Source organism: Lepidochelys kempii, chromosome 23, assembly GCF_965140285.1.
Source record: "Lepidochelys kempii isolate rLepKem1 chromosome 23, rLepKem1.hap1, whole genome shotgun sequence".
In the NCBI taxonomy this organism is placed as follows: domain Eukaryota; kingdom Metazoa; phylum Chordata; order Testudines; family Cheloniidae; genus Lepidochelys; species Lepidochelys kempii.
The window spans coordinates 2,624,775-2,646,779 of NC_136402.1; the positions used below are offsets into that span (position 1 = coordinate 2,624,775).

At 53.2% G+C, this 22,005-nt stretch overlaps 1 protein-coding gene across 10 annotated transcripts in view; it reads right to left on the minus strand.

Annotated features, from left to right (window-relative positions):
• Positions 1-290: 290 nt before the first annotated feature.
• The window catches only part of CATSPERG (catsper channel auxiliary subunit gamma), a 44,211-nt gene continuing 22,496 nt past the window's right edge, over positions 291-22,005 (minus strand). For 5 of the 10 annotated variants that reach the window (XM_078849929.1, XM_078849931.1, XM_078849930.1 and 2 more), the window contains 14 exons: positions 21,629-21,842; positions 21,268-21,330; positions 18,386-18,569; positions 17,127-17,254; positions 15,285-15,365; positions 9,313-9,369; positions 6,020-6,176; positions 5,230-5,293; positions 4,687-4,785; positions 3,911-4,012; positions 2,973-3,065; positions 1,904-2,003; positions 1,076-1,202; positions 291-447 (listed from right to left, as the gene is read on the minus strand). In XM_078849929.1, coding sequence (XP_078706055.1) covers positions 374-447; positions 1,076-1,202; positions 1,904-2,003; positions 2,973-3,065; positions 3,911-4,012; positions 4,687-4,785; positions 5,230-5,293; positions 6,020-6,176; positions 9,313-9,369; positions 15,285-15,365; positions 17,127-17,254; positions 18,386-18,569; positions 21,268-21,330; positions 21,629-21,842 — 1,543 coding nt within the window. In that variant the 3' untranslated portion in view covers positions 291-373. Of the gene's footprint in view, positions 448-1,075; positions 1,203-1,903; positions 2,004-2,041; positions 2,319-2,972; positions 3,066-3,890; positions 4,013-4,468; positions 4,598-4,686; positions 4,786-5,229; positions 5,294-6,019; positions 6,177-9,312; positions 9,370-15,284; positions 15,366-17,126; positions 17,255-18,385; positions 18,570-21,267; positions 21,331-21,628; positions 21,843-22,005 lie in introns of those variants that run through there. The other 5 variants (XR_013634906.1, XM_078849932.1, XM_078849933.1 and 2 more) reach the window with 5 other exon arrangements.

Genomic DNA, 22,005 nt, shown 5'->3' on the forward strand with positions numbered 1-22,005 from the left:
GCTGCTGATGGAATACCGGCCACCATTCTCCACTGGCCTGAGCCTAGCTGAGGCGTTTAGACCAACACCCCGTGGGTTCAGGTCTTTACAGTTCTGATTGACTATCATTTGCTCAAGGGCTGCTGTGGAAAGCCCCGATTCCCTCTGCTTTAGCCAGGAAAAGCCGCCCAGCAATGCCAGCTCAGTGACAATGGTCCTGGCCAGACACAGAGAGCAGGGGAGGAAGGAGTAGGGTCTCTCAGGCTGCTGAGACCACGGAGAGGAAAGGCATGTTTGGATACAGGCACGGACTTGCAATGGGGATGATAGGACACTGGGAGGCCAGTTCTTCCATGCTGCTCCGGGACGGGTGGCCATTGCTGCTGATGTTGGTCTAAAAGGAGGGCATGTGTTGGGAGCCCTCCTGGCTTTGGTTGGAGGAAGAGGTGGAGAAGGCGACGCTGGACTCTGGAAGAACAGAGCAAGGCAGAGTTGGAACAGCTGGTGGGCAGGGAGGGGAAGGGAGTGACACCTGTGAAATCCAGCAGGGCTGTCACACCCCAGCATACCAGGGGCCCAGCGTAGGCATCCATCTACACTGCAAAGCTAACCCAGGCTCTTCCCCAGGGGTTAGCCAGAACCACTCCCATCCACACAGAAAAACCTCGGACCTGCACTTGGAGATGGGTTAGAACCCGGACTAGGTGGGTTAGAACCCGGACTAGCTGGCCCAGCTGGGGGTGGGTTAGAACCTGGACTAGCTGGCCCAGCTGGGGGTGGGTTAGAACCTGGACTAGCTGGCCCACCTGGGGGTGGGTTAGAACCCGGACTAGCTGGCCCACCTGGGGGTGGGTTAGACCACGGACTAGCTGGCCTACCTGGGGGTGGGTTAGACCACGGACTAGCTGGCCCAGCTGGGGGTGGGTTAGAACCAGGCTGTGAGCTGGCTGGGGGGTGGGTTAGAATCAGGCTGTGAGCTGGCTGGGGGTGTTGTAAAGCCCATGGGATGTCCCCATTAACAGTCTAACAATGGCTGGGGGGCGGCTGGATCGGCTGAGTTCTCCTAAGATGCCAACTGCAGGGGGCAATAGCTCACCTGTCTGAACAACAATGGCCTCTTCAACCCTTTGGATCAGTCGGGTGAAGCCGGCCCAAATCATGGGCCCCAGGACTTGGTGGAGGATATACAAGACGACAATGCTGGTGAGAATGGCCATGGAAATCTGGCGGGGAAAAGCAGGGGGGAGACGTACCGTTACCCCGTCTGTGGCTATGGAGAACTACGGCTCCTTTGAGAAAAAGGCAGGGCCGGTCTCTGAACTGCTGCCATGGGACACCTGGGGAAACTTGTCCGGCTGGCACCTGGACAGCTCTGGGTGTACAGAATGGGGAGGAGGTGGAGTGTGGCTTGGGCTAGCAGGTAGGCCTGGGTTCTACCCCAGCTCTGGAAGGAGAGTAGTGGCTAGTGGCTATAGCAGCAGGGCGCATGGGCAGGGGTGCTGGGAGTCAGGACTCCCGAGTTCTATCCCAGCTCTGAGAAAGGAGTGGGGCCTAGTGGGTAGAGTGGGGGCGCTGGGCGTCAGGACTCCTGAGTTCTGTTCCCAGTGTGGCCCGGCAATGAGGTTTCTCCCACCTTGTGCTTCGGTCGTCATACCAGGCAGCCCCTCTGCAGTGACTAGTGCGTACAGGCTGTCACAGCCCCAAGCCATCGCCAGCCAAAGCTATGGGCCACCTCCTCAGTTGTGCCCTTTTGCGTTCCCTGACACTAAGGCCAGTGGGGTCCCCCAGGCTGGAAAGCCCCAGCCATGCCCCACCTGCTGGCTGGCCTCCCTACACCAGTCCCCGGAGAAGGCGTGACAATCTTGCTGGCTGGAGTGAGCAAGATCAGGGCCCCAGGCCCCCTTCTGTGTCCCCACCCCTGTACCTTCATGAAGGTGATTGCCCGGGAGGGGCTGAGCTGCAAGCCATGAATGTGGATCACAAACTCCAGGTCATAGTCACAGTAGGTGCTGTTGTCCACGGCCCTGCAGGGACGGACCTGAGGGCTCAGGGCATAGGAAGCCCCGTCGCCAGGGCAGCTGTCGTTCAAGCCGTGCACCCGTCTCGGGTGAGCGCCACCACCCCCGGGACAAGCAGCCTGGCGTCCCAAGGCCGGCCTCCACCCGCTGCATCCCATTCCGTGCAGGGCGGTGTGGGTAGGCATCCCAGAGTCCCTTGGGCCGCCTCCGCAGCAGTGGCTTGCAAATGGGTTTGCAGGAGATCTTAAGAAGCCAGGGATGGCCAGGACATGGAAAGAGAGACTCCTGGCGGGGGCTCAGAGTCAGGCTCTGGATACAGCACTGCGGGAGATCGGCAGGGGGACATTTAACACTAGACTGGGGGCCTGACTCTTGGTTACTCCATTCCTGGACTTGGGGCATGAGGCAAAGGTGGCTTTAAGCCCTGTTGTGCTCTCTGTATTACGGGGCTGTGCAGGGGCCTGCCCTCCAGTGTAAGTTAGAGCAGCCTCGAGGTTGCTCTAGTTTATCCTCCACGTTCCAAGACCCCGAGGAGCAGAGAACAGCTGCAGCTGAGGGTGATGTGGCCATGCCCACCCCTGACACACCTGCTGGGAAGGACTGGGGGAAAAGCCAGCTGAGGAAGCCCTTTGCGCAAAGGTGATCTCCAGGGGCCACTTTCACCCACTCCAAGGCCCCGTATCGTTGCCAGAGCAGCCCACGACGTCCCCTAGAAAGTGTGATTTGGAGCAGCCCTGAGGCTGCTCCGACTTGTTCCAGATGAGGTGCTGGTCCAGGAGATGGAGCCTGGGATGGACAGTGTGGCCTAGTGGATCAAGCTCTGGACTAGGACTCAGGAGAGCTGGGTGACCTTGGGCAAGTCGCTATGGGATCTGCAGAAGAGCCAGGGACTATTGTCGACAGACGCCAGGGTCGGCAACCCAGCATACACCGGTGCCGAATGCCCTTGGCTTTAAAGGGCCACGTGAGGCTCACCTGTTAGACACCTCCACCAAAAAGAAGTAATCCGGAGATGTCAGCTCTAAGGGAACCACATCGTAACAGGGGGAATTCTGCTCGCAGACCCACCTACAGGAGGGGAAAGACACCGTGAGCATGGGCTCCGGATAGCCCTCCTGCCAGGAAGCCTTCAGTGTTGGTGATTACAACTCTTATCCCCTATGAATCCATCACCTCCCCAAGCACAGTGCGGGGCATTTCAGCTGTTTGAGGCAGGGACTCTCTCTATGGTTACAGGTTTGCACAGCGCCCAGGGCAACGGAGCGCCAGCCTCCAGGCGCCCCTTCGGCCCAAGCAGGTAACCAACGTTTGGGGCTTTGCAGGGCTTTTTCGGTTAGGATAAGCTATCAGTGATACGAATCAGATCTATGTCTGGTTTATTGGCAACGGACCCCCACAAAGTCCTGACTCAAACAGCAGCAGGCAGTTTCTTGTTCTGAAATTCGCAAGTCTGCCCCTTCAGGGGCTCTGTGCCCAAGAAACCCTGTCTCTCTGCTCCCTCCCAGGGTCACACTCACAGCTGCTTCCCCAGGCTCTCTCCTCCAACACAGAGGCTTCTGTCCTAGCCCTGGGCTGGAAACCAGGCAAACCTGTCTTCCCACACAGCTGAGCTCTGCCTTGGGCACTCCTTCCTTCTTTGTAGCTATCTCTACTGCACAAAGGGGCTTCATTGCTCCCGTCACTGAGCCCATGGGAGAGTGCTTTGCACAGATGCTGGCTTTAATGCGGTCTGTGATCGTCTTTGGATCAAAGCTCTACCCAATGGCACCTTTCAGATGAATAATGATAATGTACAGGGAATAAACCGCACTGGGAGTGACTGAAAAGAGAACAAGCAAGTCAAGTTCAGTCCCCGGTGGAGAATGGCAGGGAAGGGGCTGGAAAGCTGCGTACCCACTCTGATATTTCCTTACTTGATCCCACCGTCGGTTTCGGAGAAGATATCGAAGCCTTCGGGATCAGTAAGGGGAGGTTTCGTGCGATTAGCCCTCATCCAGATCAGACTCTGCGGCGTGCTGGGGAGAGAAAGTGTCCGGAGTCACAGATCCATCTATTTTAAGGCCATTTCAACCTTTTTAAAGAAACCTTTTTTGGGCCTAAGTTTATAAAAGAATTCTCCACAAAAAGTCATTTCCACTCGAAAAAATCTGGAACATGACTGATGTGAAACTCTTTTCCCCAGTCAGAAGATTTGCTGAAACCTGGCTAGATGGAAGGGGAAAACTCCAGCTGTGAGAGGGGGGATCCTGGCTAATACACATACCCTTATCAGCCTTGCCCCGCTAGGAGGCCCTGGGGTACACAGCCATATTCTCATAAGCCTGCATCTGCTGCAGTTCAATCCCCCACCCAAGGAGGCAGTAGAGGGCAACCCAGCCAGGCCAGCCAAGGCAGCCCCAGCTCCTGGAAAGGTAGGAGAAGCAAAGTATGAGAAGTAACATCTGCAAGGGGCAGCAGGATCCCACCTCAGTCAGGATCTGTGCAGAGCCTGGCAACAAGTTCCACAGGTTGACTGTGCGTCAGGTGAAGAAAACCCTCCTTCAGTTTGTTACAAACCTGCTGCCTGGCCATTCCATTGGGTGACCCCTGGTTCGTGCGTTCTGTGAAGGGGTAAAGAACACTTCCCTAGTCCCTTTCCCCACACCAGCCATGATGTTAGAGACCTCCGTCGAGGGTAGCTGTGTCCTACCTGCCGTTTTTTGTGTTATAGTCGAGGATTTCGCTCGGGCTGTAGACGCGGATCCTGTTCTCCGAGTACGGCCCTCCTCCGATGATCCTCAGAATGTAGCTACCATCGGAACAAAGAACACGCTGCTGTGAAGACCAGCCCAATGGGCTCGGCAGTTAGAAACCCCCTCACTCAGGGGGCAAGTCCTCCTAGCCACATGGCCCAAATAGCTGGGTGGAAACCCTCCTCACCCCGCTCACCCCAGGCCTTCACAGCTGTTGCTACAACCCCAAAGGGCGAGACCAGTAGCTTTAGTGTAACTCCTACTGGTTCTTTGTCGCCCGCTAGTGACTCAGCATCTTTTACTGGCCCAACTTCTGCTGGTGAGAGAGACGTGCTTTGGAGTTTACCCGGAGCTTTTGAAGGGGCCTGAAGCAGAGTTCTGTGCAAGCCCGAAAGCTCGTCTCTTCCACTAGCAATAAAAGACACGACTTCACCCACCCGGTCTCCCAGCGCTGGGTGAGTTTTGCTAAAGCCAAGGGGGTGGCTTTGCCCAACCCTCACCTGCCCTTGAAAGGTCCCGAGTCCCCTGTCACCATGTCTTGGATCAAGAAGAAGGGGTAAAATACTGTGGGAAAAAGAAGAACATCAAAGCTCACAATTTTAACTGTGCACTTTGCCCCAAAGAGACCATGACACCCCCAGGGGTCGCCGCCTGGGGTCAGAGACCAGTATCAAATGGGCAAGACCATCCTGCCCGGCCCATAGTGCTAAGTGGAAGGGGATCCCAGCAACATCCTGGCTGGGGGGAGGTGAGGGGGGGGGTGAGTTCTCGCTAGATCACAGCTCGATGGGAATGGAAGGGGGGAATCCAGCTAGGTGGGAAGAGGGGGGAATCCCAGATGGATCCTGGCCAGTAAGGGGAAGAGAACCATTGGGTTAAGGGGAAGCTGCAGTGGCCTTGCTCCGTGGACGGCTCTGAGAACACAGAGATCAGCAGCCCACATGCGAGTCCAGCTCCACAACTCTAAGGCACCGGAACAGCCAAACTGAGGCTGATTTCTGGGCAGCTCGGGACATCCAGAGTCGGGGCCTGGGATCACAACCAAGAACCGAAGCTCAGATCAGAATCGAGCCAGGATCTAGCCAGGATCCCCTCCCACCACCCCACCCCTGAATCTCCCAGACTCCAGCAGTGAAAGCCAGCAGCTGGTGCAGATGCAGAAGGGTCCAGCTAGGGTCCACGCCAGACAAGCTAAGTGGGGTTTTACAAGCAGGGTCCCGTTTGATCTGTCTCTGGACCTCAGCCAGGATCTGGTCCCCTGTGGGGACACCTTCATCTGCCTCTCCTTACCATTGTTAAAGGAGAAGCATGGCAATTCTGGGTTCTTGTGGGTGCAGTCAAAGTACCGCTTGTTCTGTTTGGTGGTGTACGTCAGGGTTCGGGTGATGTCAAAGGCCAGCCGCTTGCCCGGGGGGCAGCCAATTAAGATTGGCACCATGGCATAGCCCTGCAGGTGAGGGGAGGGGATGAGAAAAAGACACCCCTGTTCACTCTGCAGCTTGTAAGGTGCCCGGGTACCCCAGGGATGGTCATGGGGGTCTAATGCATGCAGCCAAATGCTGGAATTCCAGTCTGCGGAATGCAACACAACTAATGCTCATGTCGGCTTATTAAGGTACCCCGCCCAAAACTGACCCATTCCCAGTGGCTACTGCCTGCTCCAATGGGGCAGAGTTAAGGGGGCCCTGAGGGGCATGAATCGTCACTTTTTGTATCCTGCTTTCCAGAGGCAAAAATTTAGCCACTCCACATTTGGGAAGAGCGTGAGACAGCACTGGGCAACCCTAACTCTGTGTTAACTAAATTCTGGGGCAGATTAGATAAATAGATAGATTAGATAGACAGATGGGATGTATGAGGATAGACAGATTGGTAGACAGACAGATTAGACAGACAGATGGGATGTATGAGGATAGACAGATCGATAGATGGATTAGATAGAGCAGGTGTATGGGGTTAGACAGATAGATTAGATCAGGGGTTGGCAACCTATGGCACGCGTGCCAAAGACGACACATGAGATGATTTTTAATGGCACACTGCTGCCTGCCGGGTCCCAACCGCCAGCCCTGCTCAGCCCGCTGTCGAACCCAGGCCGGCAGTGGGCTGAGCAGGGCCGGGGCGCGACCCTGGCAGACAGCAGCATGCCATTACAAATCCTACCCACCCCGGCCCACTCTTTTCCACGCCCTCCCAACCACCCACCCCCTTAAGCCCGGGGGCAGGGTGAAGAAGCTTGGTCCTGCCGGCTGCTGCTGCAGGACAGGCAAGTTCCCCCTCCCCCGCCTCTTCCCCCAGTGTGCTGGGGTCCTGCCCCTCCTCCTCTCCCTCCCTGCTGCAGATTAGCTGGTGGCCCTTGCAAGGGAGGGGGAGAAGCGGAGCCAGAGCTCACTCGCTGCTACAGGGAGGAGGCAGAGACGAGGTGGGGATGGGGTCTTGGGGAAGGGGGTTGGAATCAGGGCATATCCCCTCCAGCCCCCTGCCATAAGCCACTCTAGGCAGGGGGCTGGGAGCACCGCCAGGACCCTAGCCCTCACACCCAGCCCTCTGCCCTGACTCCTACACCCCCCACACACACACCCCAGCCTCCTGCCCTGCACCCCCACACACCTCAGCCCTCTGCCCTGACCCCTGTACCCCCCATGACCCCAGCCCTGACTCCAGCACCCCCCCACATACCTAGCCCCCCACGACCCCTGCCCTGACTCCAGCACTCCCCCACATACCCAGCCCCCCACACCCCCTGCCCTGACTTCTGCACCCCCCACACATACCCAGCCCTCTGCCCTGACCCCTGCACCCCCACACATACCCAGCCCCCCATCCCATGCCCTGACTCTTGCACCCCCCTCACATGCCCCCAGCCCTCTGCCCTGACTCCTGCACCCTCCTCACACACCCCCAGCCCCCTGCCCTGACTCTTGCACCCCCCACATTCCCAACCCCACCCTGAACACCAAATAGGAGCTCATGCACCCCTCACACCAAATGGGAGCTGCCCAGGTAAGCACTCCACACCCAAACCTCCTGCCCCAACCCTGAGCCCTCTCCCTCATTCTAGCTCCTGGCCAGACCCTACACCCCATCCCCCAGCCTGCTCCTTCACCCCCAGCCCTGTGCTCAGTGCACTCCCACCCTCAGCTCAGTGCAGAGAGAGAGGAAGAGAATGGGCTAGGACCAGGGAGAAGGTAGGTACCCACTCTATGTGGGCAGGGCCGGGATCCCAGACTGGCAGCAGGCTGAGCGGGGCCGGCAGCCTGGAGCCTGGCTGGCAGGAGCTGGCGGATGGAACCCCAGACTGGCAGCGGGCTGAGCGGCAGTGGGCTGAGCTGCTCAGCCCACTGCCAGTCTGGGGTCCCGGCCGCGGATCCCACTTAGCCTGCTGCCAGTCTGGGGTTCTGACTGCCGGCCCCTTGCCAGCTGGGGTCCCGGCCACAGGCCCCGCTCAGCCTGCTGCCGGCCTAGGTGAACAGAACCCCAGGCCGGCAGCGGGCTGAGCGGGCCGGTGGCTTAAGATCAGAATTTTAATTTAATTTTAAATGAAGCTTCTTAAACATTTTGAAGACCTTGTTTACTTTACATACAACAGTAATTTAGTTATATAATATACAAATTTATAGAGCGAGACCTTCTAAAAACATTCAAATGTATGACTGGCACGCAAAACCTTAAATGAAAGGGAATAAATGAAGACTCAGCACACCGCTTCTGAAAGGTTGCCGACCCCTGGGTTAGATAGATAGATAGATAGATAGATAAGATAGAAGGGATGTGTAGTGGGGTGGCTACCCTGCTCCTAAAATAGAAGGGGTTAAAAGCAGCCCTGGAGAGGGCTGTGGCTGGCTGACTGGGGAAGCAGCCGCAGCTGGGCCACGCCCCAATCAGGCCCCAACTGGCCTGTATCAAAAGGCTGGGAGCCAGGGGCCCAAGGAGTCTCTCTCCAGGCTGGGAGAGAGCAGAGCCTACCTGCCTGACAGGGTACTGAGGGTGGTACCATGCTGGGGAAGGAGCATGCTGTGTGGGGGTGCTCCACGCTGCCAACTCCCCAGGTTGTAGGCCCTGTTCCAAGGCTCATAGAGGTACTGGGAGGCAGAGGAAGGCAGCAGGTCCGAACCCCCTTGCCCATGATGAGTGGCCTTTACACCGCAGACTGTCCCAGGGAGCGGGGGTTGGTGATGACTGGCAGTAGCCCAGACTGAGGCAAGGTGGGGTTGGGGGTTCCCCAGGAAGGGGAAACCCAGAGACAGAGTGTGGGGGTACTGCCAGGGGGCACAACCCCAGAGAAAGGGGCACTGGGGTCTGTGAGGAACATGGGGGCTGGAGCTGTGGCGGATCACCGGCCTGCAGAGGGCACTCCATGCTGGAAAAGAGTTAATTCCCAATGAGCAGCAGGAGGTGCCGTAGGGGTGAGTCTGCTCCTTTACAGAATGTCTGGTGAGAGATAGACAGATAGATAGATGATACAGGGTGTGTGGGGATAGAATAGATAGATTAGATGATATTATTGCTCCATTATTGCAAACAAAATGTTAATATAGTCTCATTAATTTGCCTTTCCCCACGGGTTCAGACCCAGTAATTACCTGGAGTTTTGGGCCGGACACTGTGTACTGGTAACAGTTTGTTGCTGCATTCATAACCTGGAATGTTTAAATCAAAAATGAATTTCTGTTAGGACCAAACAAATGAAAAGTCCATCGTCAAGGCTCACTGGGCCATCCGGTCCTGTATCCCGCCCCCTTGTACCACAGGATCAGCTTATTGGCCCATGGAGTCTGGGATCCTGCCTCCTGCTGTGTTTGATCACATCACCAGCCCGTCTCGCCTGATATCCCAGTTGCTGCCCTGGCAGATCAGACCACAGAGCCAGCCCACTCCCAGCAATGTCCAATAATGCTTGAGACTCCGGAGGAAAGTCTAGGTAACATGACACATCTCCTTGCCCCAGGATGTCACTGAGGAGAAGAACTAAGCCAGACTGGCCGTTCATATGCATAACAAGGTCACTCAGAGCTATCATCGCTAATGCTAACAGAGATCAGAAAGAAGGGCTATTAAAATTTTTAATCCTATCGCCAGCAACAAGGGGTCAGCATGAGACCTAATGCGGGGGACAGATTATCCTGTGCCTGCTACTGCTGGCTTCTTACACCTTCCTCTGCTGCTGGCCGCTGCCAGAGACAGGATGTCATGAAGCAGGACCCTTCTGTAACAGTGTTATGACCGATGTGCCTGGCAAGGACTGACCTGACTAGGTATTGCTTCCCAGTGGGTGTAAAGGGGTTCCAAAGCGGCTGTTAGATCAGAGCTGGAGACACGGAGATGTTTGTGACACATGACTGTCTGGGGTGGGACCAGGGGGTCGTTAAAGGACTGGCTGAACACCACCAGATCAATAGAGAAGAACCCCAGTGACTGAATACCTAGCAACCAGGACATCAGGCAGGTCGAACATGTGAATTCAGCAGGGATCTGGAGGAGGACAGTGGCCCAGGGGAGGACAGGAGGCTGGAATAAGAGAGGCGGGTGAGGGGCTCCCCCAGGGACTGACAGACAAAGGAACAGACTGAGAGGATGGTGAGTTGTGGCTTGGCCGGAATGGACTATATGGAATCATAGAAGATTAGGGTTGGAAGAGACCTCAGGAGGTATCTAGTCCCTCCTGCTCAAAGCAGGACCAACACCAGCTAAATCATCCCAGCCAGGGCTTTGTCAAGCCAGGCCATAAAAAATTCTGCGACTACGTAGACTGTCGGTCCTTCATCAGTTGAGACTGAGCCAATCACAACACGTCTTCCAATCTTCTCTCACCCTTGCCATCCTTCGCCACGCTTGTCCATATCTCCTTGTTAGGAAATCATCCCACCTCTTTGCAGGCCGACTGCGGGGCTGTTTCTGTTCTCGCGGATACCACTTGGCTATAGCTGTGGTCCATCTGTTGTTCCTGAATCAGGCCACATGTCCCACCCACCACATTTTGCTGAGCCTGCTTTCAACAACAACATCTCACGCTCCAGACTGCTGCCTAACTATTTCGTTGGGGATGTGATCACGGGGCGAAATGCCCAAAAATGTTCGTTCCATCGCCTTCTGTGTGACAGACAGTTGATGTTCTTCAATCTTTGTCAGCGACCATGTTTCGCTGCCATATAACATTGCTGGAAGCACGGTCAAGTTAAAAAGATTCACATGAGTTGTTTTACTGATCTTTCCTTGGAGGATGTCCTTGATGTCACTAAATGTGCATCATCCAGCTTTTTTTCTGCACGACAGTTTGCCTTTCTGATCGTGGCGCATGTTGACTTCTTGGCCCAAATAAACATATTTATCAACCTCTTGGATCCGCTCTCCTCCAAGAGTGATTTGGGTTCTTGGCAGATCATCTGATCTCATGTATTTCGCTTTCGACCGGTTCATTTTTAATCCGACTTGAGTACTTTTCGTGTTCAGTTCTTTAAGCATTCTCTCAAGCTGGGCTGTATTTTCGGCTATCAGCACTATATCATCTGTGAACCTAAGATGGTTTAGCCGCTCGCCGTTGATATTAATCCCGCCTTTCAAGTCTGCTCGTCGAAAAACCAATTCAAGACAGGCTGTGAATAATTTTGGTGAAACTGTATCTCCTTATTTCACACCTTTCTCGATGGGGATTCGGAGGGGAGTATCGAACAGCGATATGTCCATGCTGCAGCCAGAGTTCACTTCCTTTATTAATGTGATATATTTTGCACTGATGCCCTGTTCTGAAAGAGCTTCAAGGATGGCGTTAGTCTTTACGCTGTCGAACACCTTCTCATAGTCCACGAAGGCAATGCACAAAGGGAACTTGTATTCCCTTGAATGCTCTAGTAGTTGGGTTAGAGTGAAAATGTGGTCTATCGTGCTGTAATTCCTTCGAAAGCCGGCCTACTCTCTAGGTTGCTGTTTATCCAGGTTTTGCGACAGTCGATTTGTTACTATTTTAGTAAACAACTTATAGATAAGCGAAAGCAGGCAGATTGGGCGATAGTTCTTTAGATTTTCTCGATCGCCTTTCTTATGCAGCAAGATGGTATTGGACTCTTTCCAACTGAATGGTATCTTCTGGATTTCCAGGTAGTGGTTGAACCTTTGGGCGAGAGTTTTCCGAAGTTCCTGACCTCCCGCCTTAAGCATTTCTGTAGTCAGACTGCCCTTGCCTGGAGCCTTCCCCTCTTTCATTTGGTGGACTGCGTGACAGACTTCGCTGATGAGAACCGGGAGTATGTGTTCATCGGTTTGTTGAAGTGATGGCATTGGAACATCTATACGGGATGCAAACAGCTCGGTATAGAAATCCCTGCAGATTGCCTCCATCTCTGTTCGATCAGTTACTGATTCTCTGTCCCTGTTCTTCAAAGCCGATAATGATGACCTGTACAATGCTAGTTCCCGTTTGCATTTTTTGAGACTCTTACGATCTTCAGCAGCCTTTAGGAGCTTTTTGGTTCGAAATTTCTTGAAGTCTTCCTTCAACCTCATTCGTATGAGCTTGCAGAGAAGGGAGTACTCAAGCCTGTCGCTGCCATATCTTTTCATTTTCCTCCTCTTCCCAATCAAGTCTTTGTATTCTCCGAGATTCTTCCGCTAGCTCTTCTTGGTCTTTCACGCTCAGCTGATTTCACACACTGTTTCAGTCTCTTACTGAAGTTCTCATAATCGTCGTCGCAGTTGTCCAGAAGGCTCCTAGAAATGTTTTTCTTCAGGATTGCCTCGTCAAAAGCTACTGGTTGGTGCCTTCTGTTTGCCATACATAGCGCGTTTTTCTCCACCTTCGCAGTGAACGTGGGTCTGGCTCTCAGGAGGCGATGATTGCTACCGATATTGAATGATGGCACTACTGAAATATCCTGCACAATGTGTCATCTATAAAAACCTCTAAGGAAGGAGATTCCACTACCTCCCTAAGTAACCCATTCCAGTGCTTCACCACCCTCCTAGTGAAACAGTGTTTCCTAATATCCAACCCAGACCTCCCTCACTGCAACTTGAGACCATTGCTCCTTGTTCTGTCGTCTGCTACCACTGAGAACAGCCAAGCTCCATCCTCTTTGGAACCCCCCTTCAGGTAGTTGAAGGCTGCTATCAAATCCCCCCTCACTCTTCTCTTCTGCAGACTAAATAACCCCAGTTCCCTCAGCCTCTCTGCATAAGTCATGTGCCCCAGCCCCCTAACCATTTTCCTTGCCCTCCGCTGGACTCTCTCCAATTTGTCCACATCCTTTCTGTAGTGGGAAGCCCAAAACTGGACGCAATACTCCAGGTGTGGCCTCACCAGTGCCGAACAGAGGGGAATAATCACTTCCCTCGATCTGCTGGCAATGCTCCTACTAATGCAGCCCACTATGCCATTAGCCTTCTTGGCTATAAGGGCACACTTCTGACTCATATCCAGCTTCTCATCCACTGTAATCCCCAGGTCCTTTGCTGCAGAACTGCTGCTTAGCCAGCTGGCCCCCAGCCTGTAGCGGTGCATCTGAAACTTTGCTTCTCTGGAACCTAAGGACTTAACGGTGCTGGGTTCCAGGTGGCTAATGAACCCGGCTCTGCTTGGAACGGGCCGCCTGGCATCACTGTGAGCACCTGCTGAGGTGCACAGGTCCCTGCAGAGCACACGAGTCTCTGACCAGGAGTCTCTCAGTTGGACTTGCCGGCAGACCTCCCGGGGTGAGGCAGGAACCCAGACGCTGTGTGGCCTACGCTGAAGGCAGAATGGGAACCTTTGGGGGTCTGGCCCACTGATGGGAGTCCTCTAAGGGACTGTTTAAAAGCTGGGGCACAGCACAGAGCCTGTGAAGCCATGATGTAGGCCTAGCTGGATCCTAGAAGGCAGCATGGCCTAGTGGAAAGAGCACTGGGCTGGCACCAGGAACTCCGGAACCTTGGGAGAAGTTTGTAAATGAACAGGATTGCACCATCGTCAATTTCTCCTTCTGCTGGAAACAAGCCACAAGCCCCCAGATTTTGGCTAACGGCTCAGGGCAGAAGGGGCACCAATGTCATGTCTCCATGTCTAAGTATCGAGGGCTAGGTTCTTATGTCACTTACACCAGTATCATCCATGGAAGTCAGTGGATTTACTCTGGATCAACAGCACTGGGAGAGCATTAACGAAGCCCTGTGGCAGTGGGGGTTCTGAGGGCAGCGTAAATCCGGAGCAATTCCAGTGACATCCGGCTCAATCTGGTGGCAGATCAATCAGACCCCTTCGTGTGGAGAGCCAGCGAGCCAGTGTAAACCTATGTTATATAGCCGGATCTCACACAGATGATCTAAGGGTGAATTGCTCCTATACCAGGGCTGTCTCTCTGTTTCCCCTTGAATCCCATTGTCTGTATCATAAGAATGGCCATACTGGGTCAGACCAAAGGTCCATCAAGCCCAGTATCCTGTCCTCTGACAGTGGCCAATGGCAGGTGCCCCAGAGGAAATGAACATATAGGTTATCATCAAGTGACCCATGCCCTGTCACCCAATCCCAGCTTCTGGCAAGCAGAGGCTAGGGACACTATTCCTGCCAATCCAGGCTAATAGCCATTGATGGACCTATATTCCATGAATCTATCTAGCTCCCTTTTGAACCCCGTTATAGTACTGGCCTTCACAACACCCTCTGGCAAGGAGTTCCACAGGTTGACAATGTGTTGCATGTGTGAGGCTGGTGTGAGGCTATCTTGTGGACTTCCTCCGATGCTGGATCAAACTAGAACCCTCAGGGAGGAACTTGTCTCAGTGTGAGACCTGGGTTCTATCTGATCTCCAGACGAGGTGGTGAGGCAATCTCTGTCACTCGGCCTAATTTAACAAGCTAGTTAGGGAGGGACTTTGAATGGCCTCCTCTTATAGATTTGTCAGAAGCTTCTCTTTCCAGGCACAGGGAGTTGTCAGCATGTTTGCTTTGAATCAGAGGGCCAGATCCTTGGGCTGGGCCATGCGGCATGCAGAGCAGGGTGTGAGGAACAGGCAGGGAAGTCCTCTCCTCTGTCCTTCTGCTCTCCCCAATTCTACCACCAGCTGGCGCTCTGAGGCAGCTCTAGATTACGCTGGCTGCCCTCTGGTGCCCACAGCTCTCGCTCTCAGGCCTGACAGCTGAGAACTCCCCTTCTGGGGGGCTCTCAGCGGCCGATATACAGCATCTGGCCCGATGTATCTTGCACTAACATACAGCACTGTCTTTATCTGGAGCTACTGGGCCAGGCCCCCAGCTGGTGTAAATCGATGCAGCTCCATTGCATACCCCCTAACCGAAACAGTTTTGAGAACAACAATCCAGCTCGGAAATAATCCCATCTGCAGTGATCCACTGCTGTCTGGCCTGTGATCTGATGTGTCTCTCCCAGCCCCCCACTCCCGCACAACAAGAAAAAACTCTCCTAGATGCCTTGTTAACCCCTTTGGCAGATTTTCCCAGCACGGCATCCGTTACCACCCAGGGACATGCCTAATGAAACTAGTTGTGCTGAGGAGCTAATAACATGGTGGCTCTGTCCTTGCTCCCGATTACCTTGCTGGGCGACAGGCCAGCCTTTTAGCCTACCTTTAAAGCCATTGAACTCCTCAGAAGGTTTGTCCCACTCAGCTCTTGTTTCGCATACAGTCCGGTGTCACTGATGGTCACCTGACGGGGAGAATTTGTAGGGTGCTGGTCAGGCTCTGTAACTGATGAAGAAAGGGCCTGATCCAACTCTCTTTGGGCACTGGGAGACAGATTAGACTCCTGAATAAAGGTCGTGGGTTTATCAACATTTGGGGCCTTGCTTCTCTTGAAGCATAAAGGGGCCTTCAAGTGAGCAGGAACAATCTGAGAATCACCCCCCATGCAGGGCACCTTTACTGGCCGGCACAGAGCTGATGTTTGGGGTCTGCACACTCCCTGCTCCCAGCCCCCAGTGTAGGGAACAGATCGGAGGCATGGATGGAGGGTACAGTTGGCACCTGTCTGGGTTCTCCCAGGATTGGCCCTTTTTTTGAGGTAGCTGTCCCAGCTGAAAGGGTTTGGATGTCCTGGTTTTTTGTTTCTCAGGAGTGGCAACTCCTGTTCCCCAAGGCCAATAGGGGGCAGATTGGAATGTGGTCAGAGCACACTGTGCTGTGGCTATTCCCTGCCCCCCCGGGCTCACGGGGGGTGGATCAGGGCTGTGGCTGGAGCGCACTGTGCTGTGACTACCCCTGCTCCATAGGAGACAAAGCAGCCCTGAGGATGGGGCCCAGTGGAAGCATTTCGGCATTCCTCTGCCGTGGGCTGACCCAGGGCTAATGTGCAAGGGGGTGCCTAGGCCTGGAAGAGCAGGGCTGGCTTCAGGTGAAGACTGAAGGACACTGGCAGAGCTCGGGGACTGTTTGCCTCAATGAGAACTGGATGGGAACAGGAATTTCAAGTGCACAGGAAGCTCCACAATTTCAACCTTTTTGCCATTCCTGAACGAAACCAAAAAAATTCAAAATTTCATTTTGATCTTAATGTTTCATTCCCATCAAATCAAAACGGTTCATTCCAATTTTGACATTTTATAATCTTTTTATTTAAATGAGGGTTTTTTAAACCGAAAGAATGAATTCCATTTTGATACGCCGCAAAAACCCAAAACTATGGAAATATTCGGTTCTGAAAATGTCGCAACAGGACGCTGAGATATTATTAAAATGCTTCATTTTGGGTGTCTCAAAATGAAAGGTTGTGGAAATTGATGCGTGTTTTGATTTGGAGGGAAACGGCATTTTTCATCAAATAACCGTTTTGCTGAAAAGTTTGCAGCCAGAGTAAGTGTGTGTGCAGCCCAGGGCTTGATTGCACGCTCTATAAATCCTTATGTGGGGAAGAAATTTCTGATGGCAGATGACTCTTTAATCTAGCAGAAGATGCCCAAGCAAGGGCCAGCATCTGGATACTAAAGTTTGCCAAAATCAGACTAGAAATAAGATGTGAATTTTCAACAGGGTAATCAACTGTTAGAACAACTTCCCCAGGATGTGGTGGATTCTCCATCACTGATGTTTTTAAATCAAGAATATCTTTTTAAATGCCTGTCTATATCTCAAACAGAAGTTATGGCCTTGCCTTGTTGCATTAATTACTGGGGGCGGGAGGTGTCTCTGGCTTGTGTTACACCGGAGGTCAGACCAGATGATCACAGTGGTACTTTCTGGCCTTTAAAATCTAGGCCTAGGACTGGCACAGTAGGATCTGCTACAGGTCAGGATGGAGGTGGTTTGAAGGGCTGCTTGCAATACACTTGAACGTTGCCAGTGATACCTACCCGAGTAGGTGAATCCATCCCAAAATTGAAAGACAGCTGGTGGGGAAATGCATAGAAACAGCTGCAAAACCAGAACCCTGGCACTATGGATCCTTCTAAAGTAGCCGGCCCCGTGTACTCACCGTATACAGTATGGAGCCCCAGCCGATCAGATAGTGCCGGTGGAGGTGTGAAACCACAAACTTCGGATGCGCTAAGACAATGGTGAGCCACACAAAATCAAGGGAGTTCTCTTCCAGCATTTCCCGCCCTGCAGGACGAGAGAAAAGCCTTGAATCACGCTAGCCATAAACAGATCCATTGGCAATCGGCTGCATTTGCACAGTGTCCTTTGACCTATAATGCAGTCACTGACACAGTTAAGAGAAGCTCCTCTGGGTAGATACGCATCAGCAATCTTCAAAGGCAAGGGCAGTGGGTGGCTTCCTACTACAGGAACCCTTTTGCTTGAAGGTTACAGGTTCAAATCTCACCCAGGTGGGTAGTGACAGAATCTTGTCACAAGCTATCCACTACCCTAAGTTGGAGGTTTACTGTCCCTATCACAGCAATGACCACTTTGATTGGCACTAACTGGCCTCAACAGGGCGAGGATCAAACAGGCCAAAGATTTAATGCTCCTCTCCCGCTCAAGGTGGATCTCTCCAGGTCAAAGCAGATCTCCTTATAGAGGTCAATACGCTGCTGCCCAAACCGGACATGTGGGCTGAGAAAAGGCAACAGCCCCAACATCCTGCTCTCTTCACTAGACCTCACTTCCATCCTACAGTTGGGAATAAAACAGGGGACTTGTGACTTCCAGTCCCCCCTGCTCTAACCTACTAGATCCACTCCCCTCCCAGGGTTGGGAACAGAACCCAGGAGTCCTGTTACCCAGTCCCTTCTGCTCTAATCACTAGACACCACTCCCCTGCTAAGACTAGAACCTAGGAGTTCTGACCCCATGGCTTTCCCAGAGCTGGGAACAGAACTCAGGAGACCAGTTTCCCAGCTCCCCTGCTCTAACCACTAGACACCACTCCACTCCCAGAGCTGGGGATAGAAACCCCTCTTAAGGGAGAAAGTTTTGCCTAGTGGATAGAGGGCAGGACTGAGACTCAGGAGACCTGGGCTCTATGAGGTAACGTTGAACGAGTCCATTCCCCTCTCTGTGCCTTGGTTTCCCCATGTGAAATATGGGGATAATGTTACCGCCCTCCTTTGTGAAGCACTTTGAGGTGTACAGATGAAAAGCGCTAGGTATTATTATTATTATTATTATTGATGGCCAGTCCCCCTGCTCTAACTCAGGAGAAGCCGGCTCCTCTGATCTCCTGCAAATTCATCTAGCCGTTAAAATCCTGTTATTTTCACATCGTTTCCCAAGACCCCCTGCTCTTACTGCTTTCTCTCGTCAACCTGATGCTCAGGAACACCGAGAAAGAATAGACGTTATTTTTGTCCAGGTAAATCTTGCTGGGCAGCTCGTTATTGGGCTGCAGGTCGTAGATCTTCAAGTAGCTCTCCATGTTGACGTAGACACCTCCGGAGGAGTTGCCGTTGCTTGCTACGTAAAAGAAATACTCCTGAAAAAAGAGAGGCGGATTTAAACTCTACCAAGCCTAATCTATTAATATGCATTAAGCACACACTATCAGTATAACATTATATGTATATTTCGAGCAGTGACATGGCCTAATTTGGCCTATGTCTTTCTATAATCCTGTTCATGGACGCTCCCGGAACACCTTGCGTTAGCTGAATTAAGCTTCAGTGTAAGCAGATAGGAAAACGGCTGGGAACAGGACACATGGGTGTTGGTTACTTGAAATGTGTGTTAACTGCTTATGCTAAACCAGAGGTGGGCAAACTACACAGCCTGTGGGACCGTCCTGCCCAGCCCCTGAGCTCCTGTCCTGGGAGGCTCGCCCCTGGCCCCTCCTCCACTGTTTCCCCTCCCCTGCAGCCACGCCACCACGTGGGCAGTGGGGCTGCGAACTCCTGCTGCTCTGAGCGGCTTGGTAAGGGGGCAGCGGCGCGCATGGGGCAGTGACGGGGTTGGGTAGGGGTCCTGGGGGGCAGTCAGGGGACAGGGAGCGGGGGGGGTGGGATCCTGGGGGGCGGTTCGCAGTGGGGGGGTCCCAGGAGGGGGCAATCAGGGGACAAGGAGCAGGGGGGGTTGGATGGGTCGAGGGTTCTGAGTGGGACAGTCAGTGTGTGGGAAATGGGAGGGGGCAAATAGGGGGCGGAGGCCAGGCTGGTTGGGGGGGCACAACCTTCCCTACCCAGCCCTCCATACAGTTTCGCACCGCGATGTGGCCCTCGGGCCAAAAAGTTTGCCCAGCCCCGTGCTAAACAATCCATTCCGCTGTGTGTTTAGCTGTGACGCAGAGTCTGTTTCCCAGCCCTGCAGAAGAACTCTGGATGAGCTCAAAAGTGTGTCTCTCTCACCGACAGGAGTCCGTCCAATAAACAGTATCATCTCCCCACCTTGTGTCTCTCTTCCCATAGTAACAGGCAGGGAGTTATTTGCACACACCCAGCTATGGCATGTCCCAAAGGAAAAGGACACGACATATGATTGTGTTACCCTGGTACAAGGTGAGGAAGTGCCATCACGCCCCTTGGTATCTGAAATGCATGTGTTCAGAACAAAGAGAGAAGCTGCGAGCCCCGGTGAGCCCTGCCCCACAGCAGAAGCCCGGAGTCCCGAATGGGGGGGGACATGGGATATGGGGAAAGCGGTGGACTTGATATATCTTGACTTTAGCAAAGCTTTTGATACGGTCTCCCACAGTATTCTTGCCAGCAAGTTAAAGAAGTATGGATTGGATGAATGGACTATAAGGTGGATAGAAAGCTGGCTAGATTGACGAGCTCAACAGGTAGTGATCAACAGCTCGATGTCTAGTTGGCAGCCGATATTAAGTGGAATGCCCCAAGGGTCGGTCCTGCGGCCGGGTTTTTTCAACATCTTTGTCAATTATCTGGATGATGGGATGGATTGCACCCTCAGCAAGTTCGCAGATGACACTAAGCTGGCGGGAGAGGTAGATATGCTGGAGGGTAGGGATAGGGTCCAGAGTGACCTAGACAAATTGGAGGATTGGGCCAAAAGAAATCTGATGAGGTTCAAGAAGGACAAGTGCAGAGTCCTGCACTTAGGAAGGAAGAATGGCATGCACCGCTAGAGGCTGGGGACCGCCTGGCTAAGCAGCAGTTCTTAGCCAAGATGGTGAGGGACGCAATCACATGCTCTGGGTGTCCCTAAACCTCCAGCTGCCAGAAGCTGGGGATGGATGACAGGGGATGGATCATTCGATTATTGCCCTGTTCTGTTCATTCCCTTTGAAGCATCTGGCACTGGCCACTGTCAGAAGACAGGATACTGGGTTAGATGGACCATTGGTCTGACCCAGTATGGCCGTTCTTCTGAAGGCTGGCCAGGTATACCAGTGATCAAGACACTCCACACCTCCCTCCCCTGGGCCCAGATCTGGTGGAGGGGGAGGTCCCAGGTCCCCCTTCCTTTCCCACCCTGTCTATCCAGGGAACAGACTGTCAGTTGGCCCACTGGCCATCAGACAAGCCCAGCTCCAGGACGTTGGGGCTGGAAAGACTGTTGAGCCACGGCCTGCCCATTAGCCCTGCTGGCCTCCAAGTGAAACCTGCTACAGGCTCAGCAGTGTGCGGGGGCTTCCTGGCAGCCTTTCTGCTGGGCCCAACCTTCAGCTTGCCCCGAGTCGCACAGCTGAAGCTACTGGCTCCTCCTCCCACCTCCAGAGCTCCTCAGGTCCAACAAGACCCAGAGCCGGCTCGGTGCAACTGCAAACCCTGCAGCTACAGGGAGCTCCGAGATCAAGGGCCGCAGCAGAGCCGTGAGGCAGGGACCGCATGGGAAATTCCTTCCTGTCACCAGATATATAATGCTGATTTATTCCCTAGGGAAGATTATAATCTTACAGATTTATTCCAACCCATGGCTACTACAGGCCCAAGTCTGCCACCTTCTGACTTTCAGGGCTCACTACCACAGGCAAGAAAAGTTCTTATTCATTACAACTGTTTTTGAAACATGGCCAATCTACCTTCTCTGTCCCACCTTTGGGGAGGAATTTATGAAGATGGGATGGAGGTACCCAAACTAAAATCTATCCAGGCTCTCAGAGTTTACAAATCTGTTTAGAAAAGAATACAACACAATTTAGAAGAGGAACCAAGCCCCTTAATTTGATCTGTTGGGTTTTTTTTTGTCAAAAAGGAAAGTTCAGAATCTTTTCTTACTGCATATTTCTTTCTGTTCTTCCACCAGCGCCAAGTTGGGTCGTGGACCGGGTCAGCATAAGGCTAAAAGAAAATCAAGGGCGTGCTAAATTACACGTAATCTGAAAACGCATTATTTTCTCATCTGAAAATTACGTGTCCCTGTTGTGGATTATCCGCATCTTTCTTGGATAGTCCCTGTTACTTGCGGGAAAGTCCACATCCCTGAGCAAGGCAGTTATACAACCTCCTTCAAGGGGTAAACAGCACTAGTTCTGCCCCAATCTCAGAACTTCCAACCTTCCTACCTAGCGCTGTCGAGACAAGGAACTTTCCTCCCAGCCCATCACCGGAACGCAGCTGAGGGCTGACAAGAACTCACCCTGCTATAGTCTGCATGCAGCCAGAGCAGCTGGAAGATCAGTCCCTGGTATACAGCCAGAGACACGTTGTTGTGGAAGCCTGTGCTGTCCATGACATCCGGCGGTTCGGAGCAATAGTGCTCTGTCCGGGTGAAGCGCTGAGGGGCTGGGAGGTCCACGAGGTGCATGACCGAGAAGGAGCAGGGATGGATGAACCTGATGTACTGAGCATTGCTGAGAGAGAAACGGGGAGACAGGAACAGAGTGTAAGTTGGCACCAAAATGCAGTGGTTCTTCACAAGGTTGGCGGTGCTCTGGCATGTTGCAGTGGACTGGGCGGTGGGGTGCAGCCTGTGTGCTGGATGGAATCAGAATCTTTCAGCTGTGTGTCATGCGT